Raw genomic sequence first — 13,288 nt, forward strand, 5'->3', positions numbered from 1 at the left:
TGGGAAAGCTGCCGTTAACGTCAATATTAATTGACAACGTGCAATCATTGGACAATAAATTAGACGAGGCACGATCACGAATATCCTACCAACGGGACATCAAAAACTGTAACATCTTATGTTTCACGGAATCATGGCTGAATGATGACATGGATATTCAGCTAGCAGGATATACGCTGCACCAGCAAGATAGAACAGCACAGTAAGACGAGGGGGAGGGGGGGGGGGGAGGGGGTCTGTGAATGTTTGTAAACAACAGCTGGTGCACGAAATCGAAGGAAGTCTCTAGATTTTGCTCACCTGAAGTCGAGTATCTTGTGACAAAATGCAGACCACTATTTGCCTAGAGAGTTTTCAGCTATACTTTTCGTGGCTGTTTATTTACCACCACAGATGGATGCTGGCACTAAGACCGCACTCAGTCAGCTGTATAAGGAAATAAGAAAACAGGAAACAACTCACCCAAAGGTGACGCTCCTAGTGACCGGAGATTTTAATGCAGGGAAACTTAAATCAGTTCTACCTAATTTCTATCAACATGTTAAATGTGCAACCAGAGGGAAAAAAATTCTAGATCACCTGTACTCCACACACAGAGGCGCGTACAAAGCTCTCCCTCGCCCTCCATTTTGTAAATCTGACCACAATTCTATACTCCTGATTCCTGCTTACAAGCAAAAATTAAATCAGGTAGCACCAGTGACTCGGTCTATAAAAAAGTGGTCAGATGAAGCAGATGCTAAACTACAGGACTGTTTTGCTAGCACAGACTGGAAAATGTTCCGGGATTCATTCGATGGCATTGAGGAGTACACCACATCAGTCACTGGCTTTATCAATAAGTGCACCGAGGATGTCGTCCCCACAGTGACTGTACGTACATATCCCAAACAGAAGCCATGGATTACAGGCAACATTCTCACTGAGCTAAAGGGTAGAGCTGCCGCTTTCAAGGTGCAGGACCCTAACCTGGAAGCTTGTAAGAAATCCTGCTATGCCCTCCGATGAACCATCAAACAGACAAAGCGTCAATATAGGCCTAAGATTGAATCGTACTACACCGGCTCCAACGATTGTCTTATGTGGCAGGACTTGCAAACTATTACATACTACAAATGGAAGCACAGCCGCAAGCTGCCCAGTGACATGAGCCTACCAGACGAGCTAAATCACTTCTATACTCGCTTCGAGGCAAGCAACACTGAGGCATGCATGAGAGCATCAGCTGTTCCGGATGACTGTGTGATCATGCTCTCCGTAGGCGATGTAAGACCTTTAAACAGGTCAACATTCACAAGGCTGCGGGGCCAGATGGATTACCAGGACATGTGCTCCGGGCATGTGCTGACCAACTGGCAGGTGTCTTCACTGACATTTTCAACATGTCCTTGATTGAGTCTGTAATACCAACATGTTTCAAGCAGACCACCATAGTCCCTGTGCCCAAGAACACGAAGGCAACCTTCCTAAATGACTACAGACTCATAGCACTCACGTCCGTAGCCATGAAGTGCTTTGAAAGGATGGTAATGGCTCACATCAACACCCTTATCCCAGAAACCCTAGACCCACTCCAATTTGCATACCGCCCAAACAGATCCACAGATGATGCAATCTCTATTGCACTCCACACTGCCCTTTCCCACCTGGACAAAAGGAACACCTACGTGAGAATGCTATTCATTGACTACAACTCAGCGTTCAACTCCATAGTACCCTCAAAGCTCATCACTAAGCTAAGTATCCTGGGACTAAACACCTCCCTCTTCAACTGGATCCTGGACTTCCAGACAGACCGCCTCCAGGTGGTGAGGGTAGGTAGCAACACATCTGCCACGCTGATCCTCAACACTGGAGCTCCTCAGGGGTGCGTGCTCCGTCCCCTCCTGTACTCCCTGTTCACCCACGACTGCATGGCCAGGCACAACTCCAACACCATCATTAAGTTTGCAGACGACACAACAGTGGTAGGCCTGATCACTGACAACGACGAGACAGCCTATAGGGAGGAGGTCAGAGACCAGGCCGGGTGGTGCCAGAATAACAACCTATCCTTGAACGTAACCAAGACTAAGGAGATGATTGTGGACTACAGGAAAAGGAGGACCAAGCACGCCCCCATTCTCATCGACGGGGCTGTCGTGGAGCAGGTTGAGAGCTCCAATTTTTTTGGTGTCCACATCACCAACAAACAAGAATGGTCCAAACACATCAAGACAGTCGTGAAGAGGGCATGACAAATCCTATTCCCCCTCAGGAAACTAAAAAGATTTGGCATGGGTTCTACAGGTGCAACATCGAGAGCATCCTGACTGGTTGCATCACTGCCTGGTACGGCAATTGCTCGGCCTCCAAAAGCAAGGCACTACAGAGGGTAGTGCGTTCAACCCAGTACATCAACTGGGGCTAAGCTGCCTGCCATCCAGGACCTCTATACCAGGCGGTGTCAGAGGAAGGCCCTAAAAATTGTGAAAGACCCCAGCCACCCGTCATAGACTGTTCTCTCTACTACCGCATGGCAAGTGGTACCAGAGTGCCAAGTCTAGGACAAAAAGGCTTCTCAACCGTTTTTACCCAGGTAATCAAATGGCTACCCGGACTATTTGCATTGTGTGCCCCCCCAACCCCTCTTTTACGCTGCTACTACTCTCTGTTCATCATATATGCATAGTCCCGTTAACTATACATTAATGTAGATACTACCTCAATTGGCCCGACCAACCAGTGTCCCTGCAAATTGGCTAACCCGGGCTATCTGCATTGTGTCCAGCCACCCGCCACCCTCCAACCCCTCTTTTACACTACTGCTACTCTCTGTTAATCATATGTGCATAGTCACTTTAACCATATCTACATGCACATATTACCTCAATCAGGTGTCTATATACATGTAGCCTCGCTGCTGTTATTTTTCACTGTCTTTTTACTGTTGTTTTTATTTCTTTACTTACCTATTGTTCACCTAATACCTTTTTGCACTGTTGGTTAGAGCCTGTGAGTAAGCATTTCACTGTAAGGTCTACACCTTTTGTATTCGGCGCACGTGACAAATAAACTTTGATCCGATTTATTCAACGGTGACTGGTTTCCCAGACTTCAGGGTCGGTCACCTTGCTGCTCTCCATTTCAGCCCGTGAATAGGTTCCTCCTTTGGTCCAGGTAGAGGCAGGATAGTTCAAGGTCAAATCCAAGGAGTATCTTCAGACCCAGAGCCTCTAATACACTGTTGGTCTCCCACTCCTCTCTTTCTCTCTGGATGGGAACCCTCTCTGAAAGACAGTGTTAGAGAGGAAGAACACCACATAACGTAGCAGTTGCCGTTACTGTCGGATGATAATCAGTAGTGAATTGGGTTAGCCATACTGTTCACATGACATTTCACCTACATTAAGCATTTTAACAACAACAACGACGACGACATCAGTAACTCACAGACCCGAGCTGGCCAAGAGTACCCCACCTAGAGAGAAACGTGACCTCAGAACATGACCCACGAGTCGATAAGAGGCCCCAAACCAATCTTCTAAGAGACCAAGACCCCCAGGAAGGAGGATACATACAGTATGCTAACACCCACACAAGCACACACACACGCTACTGTACACAAAGTCCAGAGGTAAAAGCTAGAGGTGAAACGTGAGCCCAGACTGTTGAATGTAGCATACCCCCCCATGGGATGTAGGAGAGACAGACAGTGAGTGTGTAAGAGGTCAGACACCTGATAGTACGGTTCAGGTAACCTTAGTGATTCACAGGATGTTTAAGGACTTAATGCTATTCATTAGCATTAGCCTAAATGCTACAGGGTCCACTTATGGTAGACTGTGCCACCCAATAACACTGCACTGGCACTTAATCCAAGTGCTGTGGTTCCTTAGCTACAGTGATACACACTCTAATTAGTCAATATTAAGATATCAAGAGCCCAATTGAAAGAAGGATTCATTGAATGCATGAACACATAAGCAAACGTATGCTTTCCATATCTAATTTGGAGAAAGCTTGTTTTATAAGCATCCGTAAGCCCCCCCCCACACAATCACAGCAATGATTCCTATTACTGAAAGATAGGGTCAATATGAAACAAAATAAATCCCTATCTGTTCACAGTAGCAGGAGTTTATCAGTCACCTCACCTGGAGACTGACACACTGAACAACAATGTGAGACAAATGTAATGGTGTAAGTGACCCTGCTATGGTTATTTCCCCGTTTTATAAAAGAAAACCATCCTTTGGTTCAAGGAATTCGACAACATGGCTTGGCATTCATTATTTCAGAAAGTCATTTGTGTTAATACTAAAACTACTGACAATTAATCTAGACACAGATCTGTCTCTGCTGGTGAAACTCTACCCTGCAGTACTCCAATCATCACATGTTTTGCCCTCTCAAAACACCCAACTATGGTTCCCACATAATTTTTTTATTTTTATACTAGAGATTCCTCTAAGCAAAGATGTATACTTACAATAACTGCTGGACTCCCGGCATAGATTAAGTGCTGGTATGTTTGAGAAACGGTCTTCAACTTCTTTGACGCCCTCTTTAGCCGGGCCAGCCAATGAACAAGGAAGAGTGGCCCATGTTCCAAACCCTCAGATAGGGGCCTTCTTAATGTTAATTATTCAAGGGTGGGATTGGATGTCCAGGGATATGGAAGTACAAGTAGACCCAATGTCATGTGGATGTATGTATGCGAGGGAACCAAAGGCTGGGGGCAGGTGAAAGAAATGACATGTGACAAAGGAAGGCGAGCAATGCCTGTCAGTCAGATTGAAGGCAGCGAGGCATTGAATAGCGCTTGGCTGATTGGCTCGCCATTATGTTGTGGCGTCGGAGACATTCATTGGCATCAGGCTATTGATTGATAAAGAGATCTGGCTTTGCAGTGATGGGGCCAGAACAAAATTATTGAGGCTGTATGGGAGAACTTTTTGGGTAAGAAAAGGCAAAGCACCAAAGCCAGAAACGCACACACACGCACTGGCGCGCTCCCCCTCCTCCCCCCCAAACACATGCTCGTGTTCACAATTCCACATACAGTGCCTTGCGAAAGTATTCGGCCCCCTTGAACTTTGCGACCTTTTGCCACATTTCAGGCTTCAAACATAAAGATATAAAACTGTATTTTTTTGTGAAGAATCAACAACAATCATGAAGTGGAACGACATTTATTGGATATTTCAAACTTTTTTAACAAATCAAAAACTGAAAAATTGGGTGTGCAAAATTATTCAGCCCCCTTAAGTTAATACTTTGTAGCGCCACCTTTTGCTGCGATTACAGCTGTAAGTCGCTTGGGGTATGTCTCTATCAGTTTTGCACATCGAGAGACTGACATTTTTTCCCATTCCTCCTTGCAATACAGCTCGAGCTCAGTGAGGTTGGATGGTGTACCGCAGTCCTCAGTTCTTTCCACAGATTCTCGATTGGATTCAGGTCTGGACTTTGACTTGGCCATTCTAACACCTGGATATGTTTATTTTTGAGCCATTCCATTGTAGATTTTGCTTTATGTTTTGGATCATTGTCTTGTTGGAAGACAAATCTCCGTCCCAGTCTCAGGTCTTTTGCAGACTCCATCAGGTTTTCTTCCAGAATGGTCCTGTATTTGGCTCCATCCATCTTCCCATCAATTTTAACCATCTTCCCTGTCCCTGCTAAAGAAAAGCAGGCCCAAACCATGATGCTGCCACCACCATGTTTGACAGTGGGGATGGTGTGTTCACGGTGATGAGCTGTGTTGCTTTTACGCCAAACATAACGTTTTGCATTGTTGCCAAAAAGTTCAATTTTGGTTTCATCTGACCAGAGCACCTTCTTCCACATGTTTGGTGTGTCTCCCAGGTGGCTTGTGGCAAACTTTAAACAACACTTTTTATGGATATCTTTAAGAAATGGCTTTCTTCTTGCCACTCTTCCATAAAGGCCAGATTTTTGCAATATACGACTGATTGTTGTCCTATGGACAGAGTCTCCCACCTCAGCTGTAGATCTCTACAGTTCATCCAGAGTGATCATGGGCCTCTTGGCTGCATCTCTGATCAGTCTTCTCCTTGTATGAGCTGAAAGTTTAGAGGGACGGCCAGGTCTTGGTAGATTTGCAGTGGTCTGATACTCCTTCCATTTCAATATTATCGCTTGCACAGTGCTCCTTGGGATGTTTAAAGCTTGGGAAATCTCTTTGTATCCAAATCCGGCTTTAAACTTCTTCACAACAGTATCTCGGACCTGCCTGGTGTGTTCCTTGTTCTTCATGATGCTCTCTGCGCTTTTAACGGACCTCTGAGACTATCCCAGTGCAGGTGCATTTATACGAAGACTTGATTACACACAGGTGGATTGTATTTATCATCATTAGTCATTTAGGTCAACAACGGATCATTCAGAGATCCTCACTGAACTTCTGGAGAGAGTTTGCTGCACTGAAAGTAAAGGGGCTGAATAATTTTGCACGCCCAATTTTTCAGTTTTTGATTTGTTAAAAAAGTTTGAAATATCCAATAAATGTCGTTCCACTTCATGATTGTGTCCCACTTGTTGGTGATTCTTCACAAAAAAATACAGTTTTATATCTTTATGTTTGAAGCCTGAAATGTGGCAAAAGGTCGCAAAGTTCAAGGGGGCCGAATACTTTCGCAAGGCACTGTACATACAACAGGCCATGCTCCCCAATATGTCCCAGATTACAAAGCCCTTTTAATCCCTGAATTGTGAATTGTCCTGTAATCCCTTCTGCACCATCCCCACCATGGCACACTATTGAGTCCCATTGTGTGGAGTATTAAGCAAAACATTTATGTCTCTGTTATTAAGGGATTAGGCTTAATGACCTGTCTGTCTGGCCTGAGAACATCCTGAGTGCATTATCAATTATGGAGGGAGGCCATCACGGGCGTTGAGGACCACACACACACACACACACACACACTGAACAGGTAGGGCCAAACACACACACACTCACTGAACAGGTAGGGCCAAACACACACACACTGAACAGGTAGAACCACACACACACACACACACACTGAACAGGTAGGGCCAAACACACACACACTCACTGAACAGGTAGGGCCAAACACACACACACACACACTGAACAGGTACGGCCAAACACACACACACACACACACTGAACAGGTAGGGCCAAACACACACACACACACACACTGAACAGGTAGGGCCAAACACAGACACACACACACACACACTGAACAGGTAGGGCCAAACACAGACACACACACACACTGAACAGGTAGAACCACACACACACACACACACACTGAACAGGTAAGGCCAAACACAAACACACACACAAACACTGAACAGGTAGGGCCAAACACACACACAAGACACACGGACACACACATTGGCTGTTCATCCAAAAAAACTAATCATCAAGAATTTGATTAATTGAATCCGCTGTGTTTGTGCTGGACTGGACCAAAAACATGCACACCATGTAGGTTCCCCAGGAAGAGGAATGAATAGCACTGCATTAGAGATGCTTAGAGTTCTCGATGTCCAGTTGAGTTGTCCAAACCAGCACATCTATGATCTTTAGCTAATAAATGATGACAAACAAAATCCAAACAAAGGACACAAGCAAGTGTTGCATAAATGTCACATTTATTTCGACAACTGGTTACGTGTCCACAAACATTAGAAGACACTAGAACTCCAACACTCAAAGATAACGTGAGCACTGAGATGATGTCACAGGCCAGTTATTGTATAAAGGAACAGGGGGGTTACATCTGTGCGATTGGCTGTGGTGGATCCTATCAGGTTAATTATTTACAAGAAAGGTGCCAATCAAATGTCAAGAAGAGTCAATACCAAGTCATGGAGGTGGGCGTTTCTCTACAGGGCTGCACTGAGGGGGATAGGACATCAATAGCAAGCAGTAAGGGAAAGAGACAGAGAGACCAGGGTGAGGAAGAGACACATCTACATGCTTGGATCCAGGAAATGCCATGTTAAAAAAGCAGTCAAATCAGTGAAAGAGCCAATCCATATTCGTCTATAGCCAGATCACTGAACTTCAAATGCGTTGTTTTAACTTGCAGTGATTTCTTCTTTGAGGACAGAAAGTCAGCTATCCTAGCATTAACAAGTAGAGTTAAGAGTCCCCTTTACAGTAGATGCAGTAAGATGCATTTAAGGTGCTACACGCTAAAGCGACAATGGTACAGTTGAAAAAACAACATCTCCTTCTGTTGAAGGATATCCTACCCCCCAACCAATCTTACTCACACATTATTCATTCAAATTATGAGGTGTGATAAATACAATACATTAGACTTGGATGACAATTCAATAGCTCAAACATTCCCCGCTGACATACTCCACCTCCAAATAGCAACAATAATTCATAAATAAAGCTTTATTTTCTTCCATTGTTCGAGCAGACAAAATAAAGTGGCATACCAGTGTACAACAAAGCTTAAAATGCATACACCAAGATGACCCCAACTTGACCCACCATATGAATCCCAGATTCCGTAGTTAATGGTATTTACCTAGCGATAGGTCGTGTTTTTGGTGTCAGCGTTCTAGAATCAGAAAACAGAAAGAACCGCTAGTATAACAGCAATTATATTCCTTATTGGGAGGATATGTTTAGAATTGGAGGCTATAAACGCGTAGTTATGGGACAGCGTGTGAGCATGCCATGTCTTGCATGTTTTACCTTGCCGTGTCTACCTCAGCATGCTCTGTAGGTTGGCTGGCCTAAAGCATGCACGATCTGCTACAACGGGAGAATTGTGTTTGACCCGAACCACGACCCTCGCAGTAAGAACAAGGAACAACAGTAAGACATGATCCAATTGGCTGTCTGGCCACGGCCCTGGTCTGCTGCGCTAACACACGACGTTACCGTAAACACAAGACTAACACTTGATTTTCAATAAAGCATGTCCACGCAAGAGCATAGCACAGCTAGACTAGGAGGCAACCGGCAACTTTAGTTTGAAATTGCCCATCTTTTATGGGCTGCTAGACCAACGTAGCGCTGAAAGAGTCACTTTGCTTTTACTTCAGTCGGCAGCGCCCCCTTGATTGACTTAGGACTCGTTTTGTTCCAGAGAGCAGTTTTGCATGTCATCTGGATGTAGCAGTATGGTCACAGAAACAATAAACGGCTTCCTAAGTCCCTGGATGTGAGACAGGTTCATACTGTATAGGTTTCGGATACAAACGCCAGGCTGTAAAACAAGCTATACAAAAGCAGAGCAAAGGATGTTAAGACGCTACTTTACAACAAGGAGCTGACGTAGGCTATATACTGTATCAGGGCTATTTAATCCAAACGGATAGATTCACATGGACACATAGCGTCAATAGAAGGTTCATAGCAGCCCAGTAAATAAATGTTTGCTTTGATACATGTAGTACTGAGCGAGCGTGGTGGACGTCAACGATGTGAATGTGTGGGATTGATGAAAAACTGGAAAGAGAGAGAGAAGGTAGGCACTACCTGGTGCATAACGATGTACTTTCAGACTCACAAATGGACTGTCGAGAAAAAAAAGGTCAAAAATATCCCACTAACCCGTCAATACAGTAGGATCAAATTTGTCCTTACAATTATTCAACATTACTGTAAACCCACCACCATAGAACGGAATAGACGTCAACTTGCTCGATTGGAACCATTCTCAGTGTATCCACATGGTATAATTCACTTATAAACAGACATTCAGGGTCAACATAGAGGAGTAGAATAGTAGGTTTTGATGTTTTGAAGATTACATTAATATCTCTAAAACCTGGGAGCCATTTTGTCAAGTCTACACAACAGAGAAAATCTTTACTATTTAAAATTGAGATTGGAATGCTTTGGTTTAAAGCAACTGAGTGAAATAAAGTGTACATAATGCAACAATAAAGTGCGACGCGACAAAACTGGTCAGTGATCCCATACAAATAAAAAAAAAGAACAAATAATGTACGTACACAAATAATATGGAAAAACACATAAGGTGAAAATAAATCAGGGACACAACTGCTCTCCACTGTCAGGCAGCCAGCGAAATGACATGCTTTATACTCTACTGTAGCAAACGTGTTACTATGAAATGTCAGCACAGCGAACTCACCATTATCCAAACATGGAAGCCAAAGAGTCATCCTATTGTCCTATCATATTCTATCCATCATATTATCCAACTATTACAATTCTATCCCACTGTATTCTGTCCAAAACATTGGCAACAAAACATTGTCCTATTATGTCACTTTTCACCCTACACTGTCCAATGTACCTTCACAGCATCCCATCTATCACACTGTATATCGTCCAAAACCTTGGATACAAAACAGATGCAATGACAACGAGTTACAGTGTGCGCCTGCAGCCCAGCGATTTTCAACATGAGGTAATATGGATACGCTGTTTTAACATGAGAAAGAGCATTGATAGGTACTGCTATCTTCTCTGCACTAAACACACACACACAGAAACAGAGATATCTTATGAGAGGACTAGAAAAGGGAATATACCATTTTCCCATTATTCTTTTTCTTATTAGACTACAGTGTTTATAAGAAATACATGAGAGGTTTGGATATGGGGCATCATATACAAATAGAGGGTGGTAGTAGTAAGTTGCATGATATTGGAACTGATAACAACTCGGACTAAGACATAAACGTTATATTCTTCCTTTGTTTGGCTAAACCCTATAGGGGCTGTAAGCCTGGAAGGTAAGGTCTACATACACATGACAATAAGGAGCATAACAGCCAGCGGAGCTAAGCCCCACTACTCAGGGTTGCGTTGTTAGGTAGTCTTACAGTATATGGGTTTTAATGGTCTTTAATGGGTAGTTTATACCATGCATGATCCAGGTAACCAGGAAGAGGCGTCAAATAGGAGATCGGCTGGGATGGTTTTAAGTGCTGTTCGAGGACGTATCAGCGATAGGATGGAGCACTGTTAGGACGGAGAGCAGCGCAGGAGAGAGCTGTTTAGATAAGCTATATACAGCAGAGGGTCCGTGGACATTTCAGATGTCCCCCCCCCCCCACACACAGCGGGTGTTCCTGTTCCTCACATCCTCTGGCCTGACTTTCTTCTGGAGAGCTTAGACCTTTGAAGAGGTAAGAGAGGGGATGGTTAATCTTAAATAAGTGTTTACAAGGAGATTGAACTAATCTGGTATTACACTAAAAATCAAGAGTTGAGGAAAGGTTTTTACTCATGAACACGTAAAGTAACCAGGTTGAGGCAGTGAGGGGTTCCTATACCTGATGGTTCCGGCGAGCAAGGGGTTAAAAGCATACAGCCAGTCATGCATCTCCTTGTCATTACTGGCCTGGAGGAGTATTCCACGATGTTCGGTGCACACTGCAAATGTGTTTGGAGTCTAAAAACAGAGAGCATATTCTGTGGTTACAAGGAGGATGACACATGGTAAATGAGCTACATTTGGAAAGACCCAGGATAACATTACGTAAGGGTATATGTATTATATATTTACAAATATATTGACAGAACAAATGTATAATGACATACAGTACCAGTCAAAAGTTTGCACGCCTACTCATTCAAGGGGTTCTCTCTATTTTACTATTTTCTACATGTAGAATAATAGTGAGGACATCAAAACTATGAAATAACACATATGGCATCATGTAGTAATCAAAAAAGTGTTAACAAATCAAAATATATTTTATCTTTTGTATTTTTCAAAGTGGCCACCATTTGCCTTGATGACAGCTTTGCACACTCTTGGCATTCTCCTTCTTGGTCAAATAGCCCTTACACTGCCTGGAGGTGTGATTTGGTCATTGTCCTGTTGAAAAACAAATGATAGTGGGACTAACACAGAACCCAAACCGGCTGTGCGGATGGGCCATCTAGCATGCATTAACTTTGTCCCCCCACATCAAACGCGATCACGACACGCAGGTTAAAATATCAAAACAAACTCTGAACCGATTACATTCATTTGGGGACAGGTCGAAAAGCATTAAACATTTATGGCAATTTAGCTAGCTGGCTTGCACTTGCTAGCTAAGTTGTCCTATTTAGCTAGCTTGCTGTTGCTAGCTAATTTGTCCTCGAATATAAAACATTGAGTTATTATTTTACCTGAAATGCACAAGGTCCTCTACTCCGACAATTAATCCACAAATAAAACAGTCAATTGAATCATTTCTAGTCATCTCTCCTCCCTCTAGGATTTTTATTCTCTGGACTTTATATTGTAATTGGCAACATTCATAAATTAGGTGCATTACCGCCAATGACCTCGTTCGTCTTTCAGTCACCCAAGTGGGTATAACCAATGAGGAGATGGTACGTGGGTACCTGCTTCTATAAACCAATGAGGAGATGGGAGAGGAAGGACTTGCTGCGAGATCTGCATCACAAATATAACTGACTTCGATTTTAGTGCCTGTCAACGCAGACGCTCGTTGGCGTGCGCGAGCAGTGTGGGTGCAATAATTGAATAATATAGATTTCTAAATGTATTTTGCAACGCTAGCGCACACGACACTAGCACTCACTTCCGTCATCATGAAGTGCTTTGAGAGACTAGTCAAGGACCATATCACCTCCACCCTACCTGACACCCTAGACCCACTCCAATTTGCTTACCACCCTAATAGGTTCACAGACGACGCAATCGCAATCACACTGCACACTGCCCTAACCCATCTGGACAAGAGGAATACCTATGTAAGAATGCTGTTCATCGACTACAGCTCAGCATTTAACACCATAGTACCCTCCAAACTCGTCATTAAGCTCGAGACCCACCCGGCCCTGTGCAACTGGGTCTTGGACTTCCTGTCAGGCCGCCCCCAGGTGGTGAGGGTAGGTAACAACATCTCCACCCCGCTGATCCTCAACACTGGGGCCCCACAAGGGTGCGTTCTCAGCCCTCTCCTGTACTCCCTGTTCACCCATGACTGCGTGGCCATGCACTCCTCCAACTCAATCATCAAGTTTGCAGACAACACTACAGGCGTAGGCTTGATTACCAACAACGACGAGATGGCCTACAGGGAGGAGGTGAGGGCCCTCGGAGTGTGGTGTCAGGAAAATAACATCAAACTCAATGTCAACAAAACAAAGGAGATGATCGTGGACTTCAGGAAACACCAGAGGGAGCAGCCCCTTTATCCACATCGATGGGACAGTAGTGGAGAAGGTGGAAAGTTCCTAGGCGTACACATCACGGACAAATTGAAATGGTCCACCCACACAGACAGCGTGGTGAAGAAGGCTCAGCAGCGCCTCTTCAACCTCAGGAGGCTGAAGAAATTTGGC

The 13,288-nt window shown here is 44.1% G+C and overlaps 1 protein-coding gene across 26 annotated transcripts in view; it reads right to left on the minus strand.

Moving 5' to 3' along the window:
* Positions 1 to 7,613: 7,613 nt before the first annotated feature.
* kif1ab (kinesin family member 1Ab) overlaps positions 7,614 to 13,288 on the minus strand; it is a 56,944-nt gene continuing 51,269 nt past the window's right edge. For all 26 annotated transcript variants that reach the window (XM_036985642.1, XM_036985641.1, XM_036985640.1 and 23 more), the window contains 2 exons: positions 11,257 to 11,375; positions 7,614 to 11,099 (listed from right to left, as the gene is read on the minus strand). In XM_036985642.1, the coding sequence (XP_036841537.1) occupies positions 11,060 to 11,099; positions 11,257 to 11,375 (159 nt within the window). In that variant the 3' untranslated portion in view covers positions 7,614 to 11,059. The remainder of the gene's footprint in view (positions 11,100 to 11,256; positions 11,376 to 13,288) is intronic.

This window comes from Oncorhynchus mykiss, chromosome 8, assembly GCF_013265735.2.
Source record: "Oncorhynchus mykiss isolate Arlee chromosome 8, USDA_OmykA_1.1, whole genome shotgun sequence".
NCBI lineage: Eukaryota > Metazoa > Chordata > Actinopteri > Salmoniformes > Salmonidae > Oncorhynchus > Oncorhynchus mykiss.